At 32.3% G+C, this 17357-nt stretch overlaps 1 protein-coding gene and 1 pseudogene across 1 annotated transcript; both read left to right on the forward strand.

Annotated features, from left to right (window-relative positions):
• The first annotated feature begins 409 nt into the window (after positions 1–409).
• Positions 410–2966, forward strand: LOC129310812 (LEAF RUST 10 DISEASE-RESISTANCE LOCUS RECEPTOR-LIKE PROTEIN KINASE-like 1.1; annotated as a pseudogene).
• A 1010-nt stretch (positions 2967–3976) lies between these two features.
• On the forward strand, positions 3977–6453 carry LOC129310813 (LEAF RUST 10 DISEASE-RESISTANCE LOCUS RECEPTOR-LIKE PROTEIN KINASE-like 1.1). Its single transcript, XM_054952727.1, has 4 exons — positions 3977–4688; positions 4820–4855; positions 5054–5296; positions 5387–6453. The coding sequence occupies exons 1-4, from the start codon at positions 3977–3979 to the stop codon at positions 6241–6243; spliced, it is 1848 nt and encodes a 615-aa protein (XP_054808702.1). The 3' UTR covers positions 6244–6453.
• Positions 6454–17357: the final 10904 nt, after the last annotated feature.

The raw sequence follows: 17357 nt of genomic DNA on the forward strand, positions 1-17357 counted from the left end.
CTTTTCTCACTTGTTTCCTCCATATATCCTTTTCAAAACTTGTATTCACTTTAGTTTCACTGTTAAGTATTCGGCAATTTAATTTATAATGTGATTAGCTCGACATTTATTTGACGATATTGACAACTGTGAGGATTATTACTTAAGGACCTAATAAGATTGGCATTGATAAGAATCTGTGAACCATGTTACGTTGAGAGAAGGACACATGTCTCGTTCATCTTCTTGGTCTTTAATTTTTGTCTTATTGTTAAGTAAACTGCCAGGTCACAGATCATCCACTTGTGTGTTCCTTGGAAGAGCAGATTGCAGCACTTAATTCCCAAACAGGAAACCTTCAAGCAATATTTTACTTGAAACAATCATAGACTCAACTTATATTTTCTGAGCGAAGCAGCTTTTTAGAGGAATGGTTCTACCAGTTTATGTGTTCTTCTTCTTCTTCTTCTTCTTCTTTGCTGACCATGTTCTTTTTCTCTCTTCTTCTTCTGTAGAGTGTCCAGATTTCTTTGACTGTGGAAATCTAGGCAAGCTCAAGTTCCCTTTCACTACTCCACAACGCAAAAACTGTGGAATGTTGCCAATTCATGGCTGCGAAGACCTCAACGCTAACAAGACTGTGCACTTCAGTAAAAAAGAGTTTCAAGTGAGGAGTATAGTCCAATACCACATTTTCAATACCGTTTTCCTTAGAGACCCAGAATTACAGAAGCGTTTGGAAAATGAAAGCTGCGACGTCTTCTGCTGCAGTATTCCTCTTCCTCCAAGCACAGCCTTGGGCTATTTTCAGATCTTTCCATATGAACTAACAATGTACAAATGTAACAGTAGTAAGCCAATCAAAGTCAGCCCGCCTTCAAAGCAATTTTTGAACTATTCAGGATGTTTTAAGAGTAAGAATGAGATAATCTTCTTCGGAACTCAAAATCAAGATGATCCCCAACCTTCTTTTAAAGCATGTCAAAGGATTCAGCTTCCAGTGAATAGGCTGTCTTTTTTTTTTTTTTTCCTGGGGATTTATTTAAATTCATAGCTTCTGAATTCCCTCTTGCAATTCAACTTTCTGATGACTGTAAACAGTGTCTTTATAAAAGAGGCTTATGCCAACTCAACAGCAATGGAGGATTTTTTTGCTTCAAATCCAAAGGTATGCAAAACATACATAGTATGAAAACTGAGAATTTATCAGGTATAACGAGTTACATGTGAGATATATTGACTCCTTTTTAGGTGGTATGCCTATACATTTTATTCATCCAATATAATTAACTGCAATACTAATTAGTCTGTTAAATATTTGCATCTATCAACTGGAATAGAAGATCAGGAAAAAAAAGACGGGCTTCCATGCGGAGACTGATAACAGGTAATTTTACTCCATGTTCAGCTACCTGCTTTCCTACATGAAAGAAACAATAAAGAATCATTAATTGTGTGAAAAGTTTGAAGCAAATCTTCCCTTTTCAACCAATCAGGTGTTGGAGTGGCATCAGGGATCCTAGTATTAGCGTTGGCCTTCACCTTCCGACACTACAAACAGACACAGAAAAATGCTCTGTCCCATGTTCGACTCCAATCAATGAATCAGCATCCGAATGAACCAGATCCAGCCAGTGGAAGACTCCTCTTTGGAGTTCCAATCTTCTCCTACAAGGAGCTCCAAGAATCAACCAACAACTTTGACCCCTCCAACAAACTTGGAGATGGTGCCTTCGGCTCTATTTACTATGGTCACATTCTCTATTACTCTCTCCCCATTTCTTGTAATCTTGTGTTTTCTTTTATAAATTTCCAAACTTTAAAACTATTTCATTTGTAAGGAAGCTTCAAGATGGGCATGAATTTGTAGTGAAACATCTATTCTGTCACAACTACAAGCAAGTAGAACAATTTATGATTGAAGTTGAGATTCTCACTCACTTGTGTCACAAGAACCTTGTGTCCCTTTATGGCTGCACTTCATGTCAAAGCCGTGAGCTCCTCCTCATCTATGAATTCATCCCAAATGGCACCCTAGTAAGCCACCTTCGTGGTCACTCTACAAATCCTTCATTGTTGACTTGGCCCATACGCATCAAAATCACTATAGAAACTGCAAGTGCCCTGGCTTACCTTCATGTTATTGGAATCATGCATCGTGATGTCAAAACTAACAAAATTTCCTTGACAACAATTTTTGTGTGAAGGTTTCAAATTTTGAACTTTCTAGATTGTTCCGTGAAAATGTGTCACATGTTTCTACAACTCTTCAAAGAACTCCAGGTTATCTAGATTCTAAGTATCATTTTTGTTTCAGGCTCACAAATAAAAGTAATATATATAGTTTTCGGGTTGTGTTGATGGAGTTGATATCTTCAATGCCTGTGATTGATACAAGAAGGAATAAAGATGAGATTATATTGGGGAGTCTTGCAATGAGAAAGATTTGGAGAAATAAATTTGAGGAGCTAGTGGATCCACATTTGGGGATTAGCAAGGAAAGTGAGATGAAGAGGAAGGTGGTTATAGTGGGAGAATTGGCATTTCAGTGTTTGCAGATAAATAATGAGATGAGACCTTCCATTGATGTGGTTTTAGAGATTTTGAAGAAAATTGAAAGAGGAAAAGGAGAAGAAGATGATGATGCAAGGAATGATGGTGATGATGATAGTGGTGGTGGTAGTAGTGAAATTTCAAATAATAAAGCAGATATACATGCTCAACCCACAATGACTTCAATAAGCTATGATCATGCAAAGTTGTTCAAGTCATCATCTTCACCTAAAAGTGTGACAGTAAATTGGGGAAGTGAGTCTGGTAGTACTAATTTAAGCATTTAGTCTCAAAGTTGGTATGTAATCCATGGTCCTTGTTCCTAGATACTCTGTTTTATGGATGCATCTTCTTATCTCTCAACTTTTGAAGCTGAGTACATGATGTTGAATATTCATATTAAATATGAGCCCACTACAAAATTTTCATATTAATGTTACTGTCAATGTTTCTTGACTGTGTAGTTTTGAATATATTTAACATTTATAAGTAGAGTGAAATTTGGGTGGGTCAAATTTATTTGGTTGGCTTGAATAAACTCAAACATTAAAAACAAAAATCATATAGTCTAGTCCAATCCTAACAACTTGGGCTCCTAAATTTATTTAGACAGATCTGAATAGTTGAATACTTTGAGATTGTTTGTCCTATTTTAATTAATAGCCCAATCAAAATAGTCATTTATCAATGCATAATGTTCACAGAGGGCAAATATGTCATTTCATCAAAAAAATTAAAACAATAGACAAGTTTTTAAAGACTAAATAATAATTATTACAATTGACGATACTTAATTGTCATTTTCATATTTTAGGGTATTTTATTCTCCCTTTAATTAATCAATTAAGGAAGAGGGTATTATAAGATAGAATATAATACTTATTAATAAATAGTGTTTGTGAAAAGATGAGGTAGTCTTGACTTTTAAATATAACCATTAGTTTTCTTAGCTTGTTCAAAGTAGGTAGTTTTGTATTATAAAAAGGAAAAGGATTGAATAAAGTGCCACATATCACCTAATGGACCTAATATTAGTATTAATTAGAAATACACTTTGAATTTTTTTTTATTATCATGAAAGAAAGGAAAATATAACAAAGAAGGAAATACCAATAAAAGGAAAAAAAAAAGAAATAATAAAAAAGATAGTAATAAAAAAAATAAATTCTTTTTTTAATTAAAAAAATGCCTATGATGAAGAACCTTTTAATTTGTTGAGAGACTGAGGCGTCTCATTCAACTTCTTGGTCTACGTCAATAGTCAAAGTCAGACATGCATTCCTTCCAATTTCCAAGTGAACTGCCGTATCATCACAGCCCGACCTACATTGCGTTTGTTCCAACTATAACAAATTTATATATAAATTTCAAATAAGTTATTACCCGAAACGGTCATTGAGATACGCACTTCAGATTTTGTTCTGTGGGTGAGGATTTCAGAAGAATGGTTCTACCTCTTCATGGGTTCCTCTTCCTCTTCCTCTTTTTGTTTTGTGACCATGTGCTTCCTCTCTCTCCTGCTTCTGAAGAGTGTCCACGTTTCTTTTACTGTGGAAATCTGGGCAAGGTTTGGTTCCCTTTCACCACTGCAGAACACAAAGACTGTGGAATGTTGGCGTTTCATGGTTGTGAAGACCCTAACGCTACAAAAACTGTGTACTTCTTCAGTGGAAAACAGAAGTTTCAAGTGATGTCTATAAACAACTTTTCTAAAAAGGTTTTAGTCCGAGACACAGATTTACAGAAGCGTTTGGAAAATAATAGCTGCGATGCCTTCTGCTGCAATATCACTCTTCCTCCACGCTCACCCTTGGGTCATTTTCAGATCCTCAAACCTATAACCCTTTACAAATGCAAGCTTAAAGTTAGTCCTCCAAAGCAATTTCTGAACTATAAAGGATGTGCCAAGGGTAGGAATGAGACGATCTATTTCAGAACTCAAGATCAAGATGATCCTTCACCTTCTTTAGCAGCATGTCCAAGGGTTAAGCTCTCAGCAAGCCGTGCTATTTTGCTATCTGGGGATCCATTTAAATTCATAACTCCTGAATTCTTCCTTCGTATTGAACTTTCTAATGACTGTCAACGGTGTCGTGATGGAGGAGGCTTATGCCGAGTCAAGAGCACAGGGGAATTTTACTGTTCCAGATCCAAAGGTCCGTGTCACTCACTGCCTGAAAAGTGAAAATTTCTCCAGCTTTAGCAAGTCACATGCGATATATATTTTTTCTTTTTCAGATACCTATTAAGTAACAACTTAACTCTGCATGTTTAACTGTGATGTCAGATAAAAGGCGGGCTTTGAAGCTGAAATTGCTGATTGGTAATTTTACTTCATTTTTAATCATTTTCGGCTCTCTGCTTGGCAATATAATCATTAGGATCCTGTATATATTATCATAGGTTGTTATAAAGTTATGAAGTTTCCAAGAAACAACAACGATAATCTTTGAGTGAAAAAATTAAGTAAACATTCCCTTTCAAAAGGAAGAGTTTTAATTAGCACTTGAAGCTTCGACAGGTTTTGGAGTGGGATTGGGGATCCTTGTACTAACGTTGGCGATCATCTTCCGAGGCTGCAAACAGAGACAGAAACATGTCCAACGCCGATCAACAAATCAATGTACGAATGAACCAGATCTAGAAAATGATAGACTCTTCTGCGGAGTTCCAATCTTCTCTTACAAGGAACTTCAAGATGCTACCAACTACTTCAACCCCTCCAACAAGCTTGGAGATGGAGGCTTCGGCTCTGTTTACTATGGTCATCTTCTCAACCATTGTCTTCCATCTCCTACAATCTTATGTTTCCATATCAAAATTTTCAGCTTTAAACTATCTCATTTATTTACAGGGAAGCTTCAAGATGGGAGTGAAGTTGCAGTTAAGCATTTATTCCATCACAACTACAAGCGAGTGGAACAGTTCATGGTTGAAGTTGAGATCCTTGCTCGTTTGCAACACAAAAACCTTGTGTCCCTCTATGGCTGCACTTCTCGTCAAAGCTCTGAGCTCCTCCTTGTTTATGAATACATCGCAAATGGCACTCTTGCTAGTCACCTCCGTGGCCACTCTGCAAAACCTACTTTATTGACATGGCCTACACGTATCAAAATCGCAATAGAAACTGCAAGTGCTCTAGCTTACCTTCATGCTTCGGGCATCATCCACCGTGATGTCAAAACAAACAACATTCTCCTCAACAATAATTTTAGTGTTAAAGTTGCAGATTTCGGACTTTCTAGGTTTTTCCCTGATGACGTATCACATGTTTCTACAGCTCCTCAAGGAACACCAGGATATCTTGATCCAGAATACCACTTTTGCTTCAGGCTAACAAATAAAAGCGATGTCTATAGCTTTGGCGTTGTACTCATGGAATTGATATCTTCAATGCTGGCAGTGGATATGGGAAGGAACAAAGATGAGATTACGTTGGCAAATCTAGCAATGAGGAAGATCCAGAGAAATGAATTTGAGGAGCTAATAGACCCATGTTTGGGGATTGAAAAGGACAGGGAGGCAATGAAGAAGGTGATTGCAGTTGGAGAATTGGCATTTCAATGTTTGCAGATAAATAATGAGATGAGGCCTTCCATTGACGAGATTTTAGAGATTTTGAAGAAAATTGATGAGAGTGATAATGCAAGGGAAGACGATGATGGTGGTTGTGCTAGAATTTCAAAGAATAAAGCAGAAATATATGCATGACTTATAGTGACTTCAACAAGCTTTGATCATGCAATGTTGTTCGAGCCATCATTTTCACCAAACACTAACTGCGAAATGGCCAAGTGATTCTGCTATTCCTAATTTCAGCATTTAATAATCTTTAAGCATACCGGTTATTCAATGTCCAAGTTGTTTTCATGTATAATTTCTTACCCCTCAAGAAGTTGGGTTGATTCTTGAATATTCATTTTAAACGTGAAGACATTGCAAAATTTTTATATATGCACACTAAAGTTTTAAAAAATGGATAGGTCATATTAAACTAATAAATATATTAAGTTCACAGTTTACTTAATTAAATCAGTTGTTAATAAATTAACATATTTTTTAAGTTTACCTATGAAAAAATGTTTATAAATATAAATATATACATGAGATTATTAGTTACAAACTTTTTAATTAAATGTAAATTGAAGCAAAAATTTAATACATGTTATTTAAATATAGAGATAAATAAATTAAAATACAAATATCGAGTATTTATCCATATATTAAGAAAAACGAGATTTTAGACCCTATGCGATACACAAAAGCATTAATCCACGCTATTTGAGAGAAATGGAAGGGAGAAGAGTGGAAGTTAAATTTTATTAATTTTTTCAAAAAAAGAACCAGTAACAATAATTATACTTTTTTTCAATTTCTTTAGCAACAACTATTAACTATATTTTTTTATTACTCGTACAGTATAAGAAGGTTTTTTAGTTATTAAAATATGGAAATTAAAAAACTCATTTGAAAAGATATATTAAACTGTGATGAAGAAAATGTTTATGGAGATTAAAAGATATCAAAGATCAATTAAAAAAAAGAAATTTATATTGGAGAGAAAAACTGTTCTACAATCTTCCAAGTTAATTATGATCATCAGACATTTTTTAGAAGTGAATTTATACTGAAATTTAAAATATTTTGATCAAGAAAAATTAGAAATAAATACTATGAATTTCAAATATGAAGTATATATGTTTGCATTATATATCAACCACTAATCATGGAGATTAACAAAAAAACCACCTAAGATGAGAGAAAAATAGAAAAAAAAACAAAGTTGTGAGCAGAGAGCGAAGGATGAGTGAGTCCCAAATCCTGTGGAATGGACAGAAGGAAGGGATTGGCCAAAAAAGAAAGAAAGAATGAAGAGATGATATATCTATACCTATATATGTGTGGTAGAGACAGTGTCACTCAGTAGCCACAACTATTATAAAAGGCATCTCTTATCAAACATTATTAGAAAAATTAGAAACCTCACTATAAAAGATTGGATGGTTATTTTTAATCATATTTATAAAGAAGCAAATTAAATAGATGGGCTGACAAAACATCATGTGACAACTTCGATATTACGATCTTATATGAACCACCGGACAATTGTAAAAGCTTATTGACTTTAAACATGACTAGATATTAATCTTTTTACACAAGTTGCCACTACAAAAAAATTGACTTTCAGTGGCAACATTTGTCACCACTGAAAACTAAAAATTACCGTTGAAAGTTGAGAATCTGCAGCGACATTTGTCGCCGTCGAAAGTCAAAAAGTCGCCACTAAAAGTTTTCAGCGGTGACAAAAAGTCGCCACAATGTCGTCGCAAGAGCTCTTGTCGTTGATTCAATCTGTGACAATAATAAAGGTCGCCGTTGAAAGTTGAGAATCGGCGGCGACAAATGTCGCCATAGAAACCACACATCAGCGGCGACTATTTCTGTCACCACTGAATGTTAAGTATCAGTGGCAACATTTGGTTCCAAGGAAGCTACTAAAAAGTCGTCACTGAAAAGTAATGTTAGTTCACTTATACACATGGCACCACGTCACTGTCCACGTGGCATCCCACATCATGCCACGTGGCGCCATGTCACCCTCCACGTAAGGCCCCACCTCACACCATATGGCACCATGTCACTCTTCATGTGTCGCTCTCACCACACGCCACGTGTCATCATGTCATCAATTTATATTTTCATTTTGAAAGTTGTCTCCTTTAAAGTTTGAACCCGTGACCTCCTCCTTTTGTGTTTAACCATTTTGCCACAAAGTTAGAATGAACCTGTAGTCTATTATTGTATAATTAAATATATATACACACATATATTATTAAACTATACAAACACACACATATATTAAATATTAAATATTATAAAATATCATTACTATCCTTAAATACTTCAATTTAATTCTTTTAATTTATGAAATTACAAATTAGATTATTTATTTTGTTTAAAGTAAACGATAAATATAATTGATACAATATAATTTGTATTATTTATTTTAATTTTTTTTACTTCTTGAGATTGTTATATTATTTATTTTAATATTCATATTTATAATTATAATATAAAAAATATCTAAGAATAAATAGTAAAAATACTGATGATTATACATTAGTAAAAAAATTATGAAAATGAAAACAATTAGCGATGACACTGAAAAGTTGCCGCTAATTCTCGACTTTCAGCGGCGACATTAAAAAATCGCCACTGAAACTTACAACATAATTTTTTTAAAAAAATTAAAAAATGCTAACAATCAACGGTGACACTAAAAAGTCACTGTTAATTCTCGACTTTCAGCGGCGATATGTATGTCACCACTAAAACTTGCATGTCGCCGTTGAAACTTGCGACATAATTTTTTTAAAAAAATTATAAAAATGCTGACAATCAGCGACGATACTAGAAAGTCACCGCTGATTCTTGAATTTTAGCGGGGACTTGTATGTCACCACTGAAACTTACAACATAATTTTTTAAAAAAATTATAAAAATTTCCAAATCTTTTACATTTATAACAAACTATTTATATTTTATCTTTTTTAAAATTATCTTTTCTAAAGGTTTTTCTATGTTTTTTCAGGAAATATTTTTTATGTCTCATATATCTTTTATAATAATATTATATATAATTTCTTTTTTTATTTTTCCTAGAAGGGGCTTGTATTTTTCTAACTCTAGTTTTATAATATTAATTATTTGTCCATATGTTAAAACAATAGAATTTATTGTTCTTCATTATAACTAGTAAAATAAAAGCAGAAGAAAATATAAAAAAAGAAATAGAAAATGAAATAGATAACACACCTTTTGAAATAAATCAACAAAGATACATGAATATAATATCACATATAACTTATAAAAAAATGATATTGCCAAGTAAGTTTAGTAACAAACAGAGAATATTCAAGAAATATAATATTCAAAAATTCTGTGAAAGAATAGGAAAGTTAGGCAGTGGTATTCCTATTAAGCCTAGGAAGAACAATATTAATAGAAAATAAAACTTGTAGAAATAGAAATATGAGATGGTTCGATAAAATATTAAAATCTAAGTCAAAAGGAAGAATAAGATAAGTCTTAAGAGTCTTAGTCTATAGCCAAATAGGAATAGTAAACCTGAAGGAAAAGTAGAAGAGGTAGAAATAAAGAAATACATTATAAAAGAATTGAAGAACAAATAGAAATCTTAAAAATAGAAAATAGAATAAATTAAATAAGAGAAAAATTTGAAAGAGATATTTGTGCAGAATATCCAAATTCTTTTTGAAATAGAAAAAGACACAATAAATCACGGGTGAAAAACAAATATGATTAAAGAAGAAAAAGAAAAGGCAAAAGAAAAACAAGAGTTGAATCTTGTCAAAAAATAATTTAAGCAAAAAAAAAAGGTAATTAAGTGAAGCAAATCAAAAGAGCTAATTTAACCATGATTTTTCTAAATTTCTATAAAATCAGAAGACTTTTTATTTTGCAGGTATTGAGTTAAATGGCCCTTTCTCTATCTCTTAATATAAACCTCTCTCCACTTGTAATATTACAAGATATGTATCTGTATCTATACATACATACATACATACAAACATACACACAATTTGGTTAAATAAATGGAAATGGAAATAAATTAAAACATAAATAAAAAAAATCATGAAATTGGTAAAATAAAATATATTTTTTCCTATGGAAAATACTTTAATCTATTTTTGAAAACACAAAAATTGAACTTGTCATAAAATTTAATTTCTAAAGCATAAGAAAGCTGACAATCAGCGGTGACATGCATGTCGCTGTTGAAACTTGCAACATACTTTTTTTAAAAAAGTTATAAAAATGCTGACAATCAATTGCGACACTAAAAAGTCACCGCTGATTTTCAACTCTGAAACTTATAACATAATTTTTTCAAAAAAATTATAAAAATGTTGACAATTAGCGGCGACACTAAAAGTCATCGCTAATTCTAAACTTTCAGCAATGACAGTAGATGTCGTCGTTGAAAGTGTGACTTTCTGCGGTGACATGCACTTGTCGTCGCTGAAAGTCTGACAATCAGCGACGACAGTAAAAGTCGCCGCTGAAAGTGGAGAATCAGCGGTGACTTTTTGGTGTCACCGCTAAAATTCATTTTTTTTGTAGTGTGCCATGGCCATATATTGAAAAAAAAATTATAATCGTACTGTTCATTTACAATTGGATGAACAGTAACAATTATTTTTAAAAAATTGTGTAATGAAAAATCATGTGGGGCCCACAAGAAAAAATAAATGTGGGACTTGTTATAAAAAAAATAATGCTAATAGATATGAGATTTATAGTAAAAATGATAGATATGTTACGTGATATTTGTTGAATGAATTTTATATCTGTACATATAAGATAATAAATTCAAGAACAAAATACAAATGTAAACAACATAGAAAGAGGCATGTCTTCTGCCTTCAGTATCTTGACATAGATAATTTCTATTGTTGATGAAACATAATCCTTATACTTACCCCAAAAAAATACATGAAGTAATAAAGTTGTTATTAATGCATAAAAATAGATTACGGCTTATAATAAAAATATTATTGCAATTATGTACCTCAAAATTAATCATATATGGTTGATGAATTTATTTTTCAATGTACGCCTCCTAAACATCTATTAGTCATTGAACTTCTTTTCATAGGCATATATATGATTAATAAATAGTACTATAATATTGAGTTTTTATTTACTTAATTTAAAATCATTATTTCATAATTATTTTTACTTTTGGCTATAATTGTAATCTATAAATACTATTATCACATAAATTATAGAGCATAATTCATTATATTACATGTTCCATTTTTCTATGCATGGGCCAACAAATTCTGAATGAGAGTAAAGTAAGCTAATTTTATTTTGCAAGATGTGGGAATAAGCTAATTGTTTATAATTTTTAATTTACATAGAGAAAATAGTGAAATATCTAATAATATTTGTTGTAGAGTAAGTTTTCTTTTTCAATTAATTATAAGAGGTAGAACTTAATGACAAATTTATTCTGTAAACCAGTCTCAAAGTTTTCCCTTCACACTAATTGAAGGAAGATCACGAATAGTGTTGCCTCTTTAAGTCCATTAATGCAACATATTTTAAAATGTTAAAAAGTCCTTACACGCATTACCTAATAACCATTTCTTGATCATAATTTTTGCATACCAAAAACAAAAAAACCATGCATTGCATGGGCCAAAATCTAGTCCTAAAAAAAGAAGCAATGGGAGCTAAGGAAAGGAGTGAAGTAGAGTCTCAAGACTTCTTACTTCTCTCTTATTTCACATTTTTTTAATTATAAGTAAAGATTATAATCTTTCATTGATATTTTAATAATTTAATATTTATAATTATCATTAATGTTTTTACAAAGTCTCTAATTGTCATTTCTTCTTAATGCTTTCCTGCACGACATAGCATAATCAGGGAGTTTTTCCCCTTAAACTTCGTATAAATAAAGGGATTAATTTATCTAACTGGAGAAATTAAAAACAACCAAAAGAATTTGAATTACACAGACTAAATTAAAAATTAACGTAAGTTATTGGACTAAATAATTAATTTTGTCATTATAATTCGAGTTACATATTGCTGTGGGGCACTGCAACATGTGTGGTGAAGGAAGTATGGAATGAATGGTTCATGCTTCACCTCTAGCAAGCAGAAGATAATCATATGTCATCATTCGCTTCATACGCTTGTTGTAATTTTCTCCACATAAAAATTAAATTTTCATAATCATAAGTATATGAATGAAACGATGTTCTATCAATTTCTTTTTTATTACTCTCTCTTATTCTTTGTATAAGATTTTTTAAATAAAATACTTCTTAATTAATACAACATTCTTGATCTAAAACACCATTTTTTTCCTAAATATTTTTTTATATCTCTTGACTAATTAAACAAATTCCTAATTAATGAGCCTCCTATAATTAATGAATTTGATTCAAGGAAATTTTAAAATTAAAAAATTTAACTAATTTAAATTGAATTACTTAAATTGTACTCCCTCCGTTAAAAAATGTATGGCATTTTTAATTGAATCTCACTTTCCAATAAAGTAGTTACTTACTTTCAAACTAACCCTATTTTTTCATATTTACTTCTATTAAACACCCTCAATAAATATAAAGTTATTCATCAATGGAGGCATTTTTGAAAAAAAAAAAAGGCAACAATTACACCTCAAAAGACTAACAATGCCTTACATTTTTAAACATTTAAGTCATAAAAAAATGCCTTATATTTTTTAATGAAGAGAATATAAATTTGTTAATAACTTAATATATATGGTCTTATAAAAAAGAACCAGAGAGTAGCATGCTAAACATTATTAAAATAACACTATTTCAGTTATAAACAAAAAACACTCTTTCATTCTTTTTCTATCTCATCTTTAACTTCTATTGGCACGTGGACCAAGAGGAAACACAAATATTTATAGGATAAATGAGCGAATTACTTCTTAATTTTAGGTCCAATAGTACCATTAAGTCTTGAACTCATCTATTGTGCAACTTATTTGTTAAATTTTTAAAAATGGTGCAATATAACTCATGTCATTAACAATTACAAAAAAATGACAAAAAATTACAATAAAGGACTTTAAAATTATAGATAATGACATACAAGATTACCAAAAAAGGACCAACATTTTTTGTGGTTCGTTTGTGTAACTTTTGGGGCCATTTTCTTATCAACTAATTATTAAAGTTAATTTTTGTTAATGGCATGAGTCAAATTGTACCTTTTTTAAATGTTGAGAGAATAATTTGCACAACAAACAAATTCAAGATCTATAGTGCTACTAAACATAAAATTCAAGGGCAATTTGCTCATTTACCCACATTTATATCTAATCTAAAAAGTGATGTTGCTTATGTATCAGGCAACATATAATCCTCTAGTCTTATTTATAATATCTGAATTTTCTATTTTTAATTAATGGTAGAAATGGAGGTTCGTTGAGGGAAATTATTTGAGAATCATTATTTTCATTATTGAGGTTTAATTGATGGGAAATAACTTTGAGGATTTTCATTAATGTGGGGATTTATTGTGAAAAGAATTGAAATTGAGGTTAGTGGAGATTAACCACGTAATTAGGCTTCAAATTATGATTAAAACTAGGAATAGGTTGATATGTTAAGGTTAAATAGTATTAAAAATATGTACAAGCTAGACTAAGCCCAATTAGTTAGGTTTAAATGAGATGGCACATTTTGTGCCATGGGCCGCAGCTACATATGCATCATGCCACAGCATATAGCTGTGAATTTGAATCCTCATTCTGTCAAATGATAGAATAGAATAGAGGGAGTTAAGTGAGGTTTGAGGTGCAAAATTAAGAGGCTCTATTAGGGTTTGGTGGCTAGCATTTATTGAGGATGACTTTGGGATTAAAATCACTCAAGGTAATTCTTCTAACCTCTTCTCTTCATTCTAAGCTAGAAATCTTCATAGGTATGGCTAGGGTTTCGGTTTTTAAATGACTTGGCCCCTAAATTTGAATTAGATAATTGTTTTGAGGTTAAACAAGTATGATTTAAGTTATGATGTTGTTTATGGTAATGAATGGTTGGAAAATAAAAACTCTAGATTGTTTGGGTGACTTAATGATGATTTGAGTTATGTAGAAGTTAAATAAGTTACTAGGAGGTACAATGAGAATGATTATTAGTTTATTCAAGGTGTTCCGTTATGTTTTGTCTAGTTGTTTGAAAGCATAAGATGTCAAATTTATCCCATTAGCAATGACATGATAGGTTGTATTGCATGCATAGTTACATATTAATTTTAATTACTGAGGCTTTTAAGTATCACTCCCTATCGTTCATATTTTTATAGGGAATAGCTTGACCGAGAAAGCACTAGAAGTTTACTTGGTATGAGTTGACACCAATTAGCCTATCCGGCCTTTTTTTAGTTTAGTATATGCATATTTGCTAATTCTAGGGCATTATTTTGAGAATTGTGAGCATATGACTCATACTTTAATTATATAACATGTAATTAATTATGTAATGTCACTTTTATTAATCCACACTTAACTCTAAAATTTCAAAATAAAATATGTATACGAATGCATGGAATACCAAATTATATCAAAGCATTTGCAATTGAGTTAAAACAACAACATTCTTGTGTAAGAAAGCATAAGTGTGCCGAGACATGTCACACATGAGTCATAACGCATCCCTTACTGTGCCATGCATTGCAGCATAGGGTGTAGGTGCTTTAAGCTATAGTGCATTGCACAAGATGGCAGCTTCTGCTGCTGTTATTTGATAACAACAGGGGTAAACTTCCAACCTAGTCCAATATTCGATTGAAGTGAACTAGGGGTCTACAAAAAGCTTACTTTGAGCTCTACCTAATGGTACTAATTTTTACAATTAGAACACAACTTAGGTGCTCAATTTACAATCCAAATGCCAAAAGCCTAACCTTAACCCTAAACCACACTCAATAGATCAAGAGACACCTATGCAATACACCATAACATACATATAGCACTTTTACAACATTTTCAATGCTCAACCCCTTAATAACAAAAGATATAAGGGAGAGTCTCAATTACATAAATCATAACATAATTTATCATGTAACACTTGCCCCGAGTATTATCCAAAAATCACATAATTCAAATAAACTAAATGTGGTTAAGGAGTTGATCATCTGCCAACTTAAGAAATAAATCATTTTAAAACCTTTAAGAAAAATTTCTAGGTTCTACCTATAGCGCACGGAAGCAAATTATAAAAAAGTGGGATAAAAAGATACTATTATGACAACATTAAATTGCTGTCATGACAACCTTCCCAGGCCAACTTTTGGGAAGCGCCGTTCCGCCATTAAACTTTCGATCGAAGTGATTTTAAAGCTCACACGTCACATTTAAATGGTATTATAAGTGCACTAAATTTCAAAAAGATCCAACGATCGGATTAAAAATTAAACATGTTACAAATTGGTCATTTTTGCTGTCATGACAGCACTTTCAAACTAACTTCTGAAGTGCACTATTTCATCATCCGACCTCCGATCAGAACAATTCTAAAGACCACATGTCACTTTTAAAGAGTACTATTAGCCTACCAAATTTTGAAAAGATCTAACAGACGGATTAAATTTCATACATGTTGCAACATCATCATTATTCCTGTCATGACAACACTTTTGCAGTCATGACAGCTCTTTCAAACCAAATTTCAGAGTGTGCCGTTTCTCCGTCTGGTGTCCAATCAACATGATTCTAAAGCCCACATGAACATTATAAAATTTTTTTACTTGTGACCTAAATTTTAGAGAAATCTAACGGTCGGATTAAGATTTGGACACCCGGATGCAAAAGTACAGTTTTTTTGGTAAAAATCATTTTTAAAATTGTCCAAATTTCATCCTAATGGTCACAAACTTGTGGGAATACTATGGACATGTCAAATATGATTAAAAACATTGGATAGAACATTTAAATGATAGAAAAACCTTTTATACCAAAATTTGACCACCTGGGCGTCATTTCTCAAAATGGACCCTAAATCTCTAAAATGCACAAATCACACAAGAGTGGCCAAAAACTATTCCAAATATCATATACACATATGAATACATACGCTAAACATTTTCACTTGGCTCAAAGATCTATGTGGGGTCCACGCACCCACTCTTTCTATCTGAGGTGTATGTTTGCCTATAGCACACCATTTGCAATGCAACTACTTTGCATTTATTTATGGAATCACATATATACCAAAATAAATATTTGCTTATAGTGAAAACTTGGTCTACTAAATAAATCCATCAAAACCACACACCATAGCCAAGTTTCCTAGCCACATGTCTACAAGGAAATAAAAATTTATACACAAGTCATACAATCCACACATATTCACACACATATACATAATTACATCCTACTGGTACCCTAATCCTAAATACATTACAATAGATTTGCTCAAAAGAAAGGGGTTGCAGTTCTTTAAAATTCACAAAAAAATCTCTAGCTCTGCTCTTTTCCTCATCCTCCACTAGTTCCTTTGCTTGGACCTGAAAATATTAAAAAGAGAGGGGGTGAGACAACCACAGTCTCAGTAACAGAGAAATCGATATTCCTTATTACAAGAAAAGCCATAGTGAAGTAAATAAATAATATATTCAAAATAACATATAATTAACCAATTAAAATGCTTGAATGCATGAGATAGGCCAATATAGCCTTTCCTGACCAACAGAATGCCCCTTAGCACTCTTTAGCTTGTAGGTAAACTTTATACCCATTGTACCTCCACAGGCACAACATATAAACCAAGGCATGATCTGATCCACCGAACCGTCTGTGCCCCTTTGACGTGAATCCTGAGTAGTCAGAGCTAACTCCCTCCCAGACCCAACCTGACTTACTCTCCAAGTGAGGGCTACCTTAGCCTAGGCGCTCAACCTCACACTTCATATACTAGATTCCCTCTCCCACTAAGAAGTATTGAACACTCAATCCACTAAGTATACTTAGCCCACAATACGAAAGGCAACATTAAGTACTAACAATGAGCCATAAAATATCACAAGACCACATCTCCTAATTGGTAAACTCCCACTGAGATCATGCCTCCTACCCTTTTTCTACCTTTCCCGAGTATTGATCACTTCAACACTCAAGATAGTATAACACTCATAATTCATCCCTTAAACGGTTCCTTAGCCTATTTAAGGTACTAAACCTAGTTGCACTCCCCTAAGTGTAACTCCTCATTTTTTTATGATCACAATGCATGCTAATAATCTTATTT

The sequence above is a fragment of the Prosopis cineraria genome, unplaced genomic scaffold, assembly GCF_029017545.1.
Source record: "Prosopis cineraria cultivar Desert tree isolate PC_DT_omini unplaced genomic scaffold, ASM2901754v1 PC5, whole genome shotgun sequence".
NCBI lineage: Eukaryota > Viridiplantae > Streptophyta > Magnoliopsida > Fabales > Fabaceae > Prosopis > Prosopis cineraria.

Coding starts and splice junctions, on each gene's coding strand:
- LOC129310813 (XM_054952727.1), top strand. CDS start 3,977: ATGGTTCTACCTCTTCATGGGTTCCTCTTCCTCTTCCTCTTTTTGTTT. Junction 4,689..4,819: donor TTACTGTTCCAGATCCAAAG/GTCCGTGTCACT, acceptor CTGTGATGTCAG/ATAAAAGGCGGGCTTTGAAG. Junction 4,856..5,053: donor GAAGCTGAAATTGCTGATTG/GTAATTTTACTT, acceptor AAGCTTCGACAG/GTTTTGGAGTGGGATTGGGG.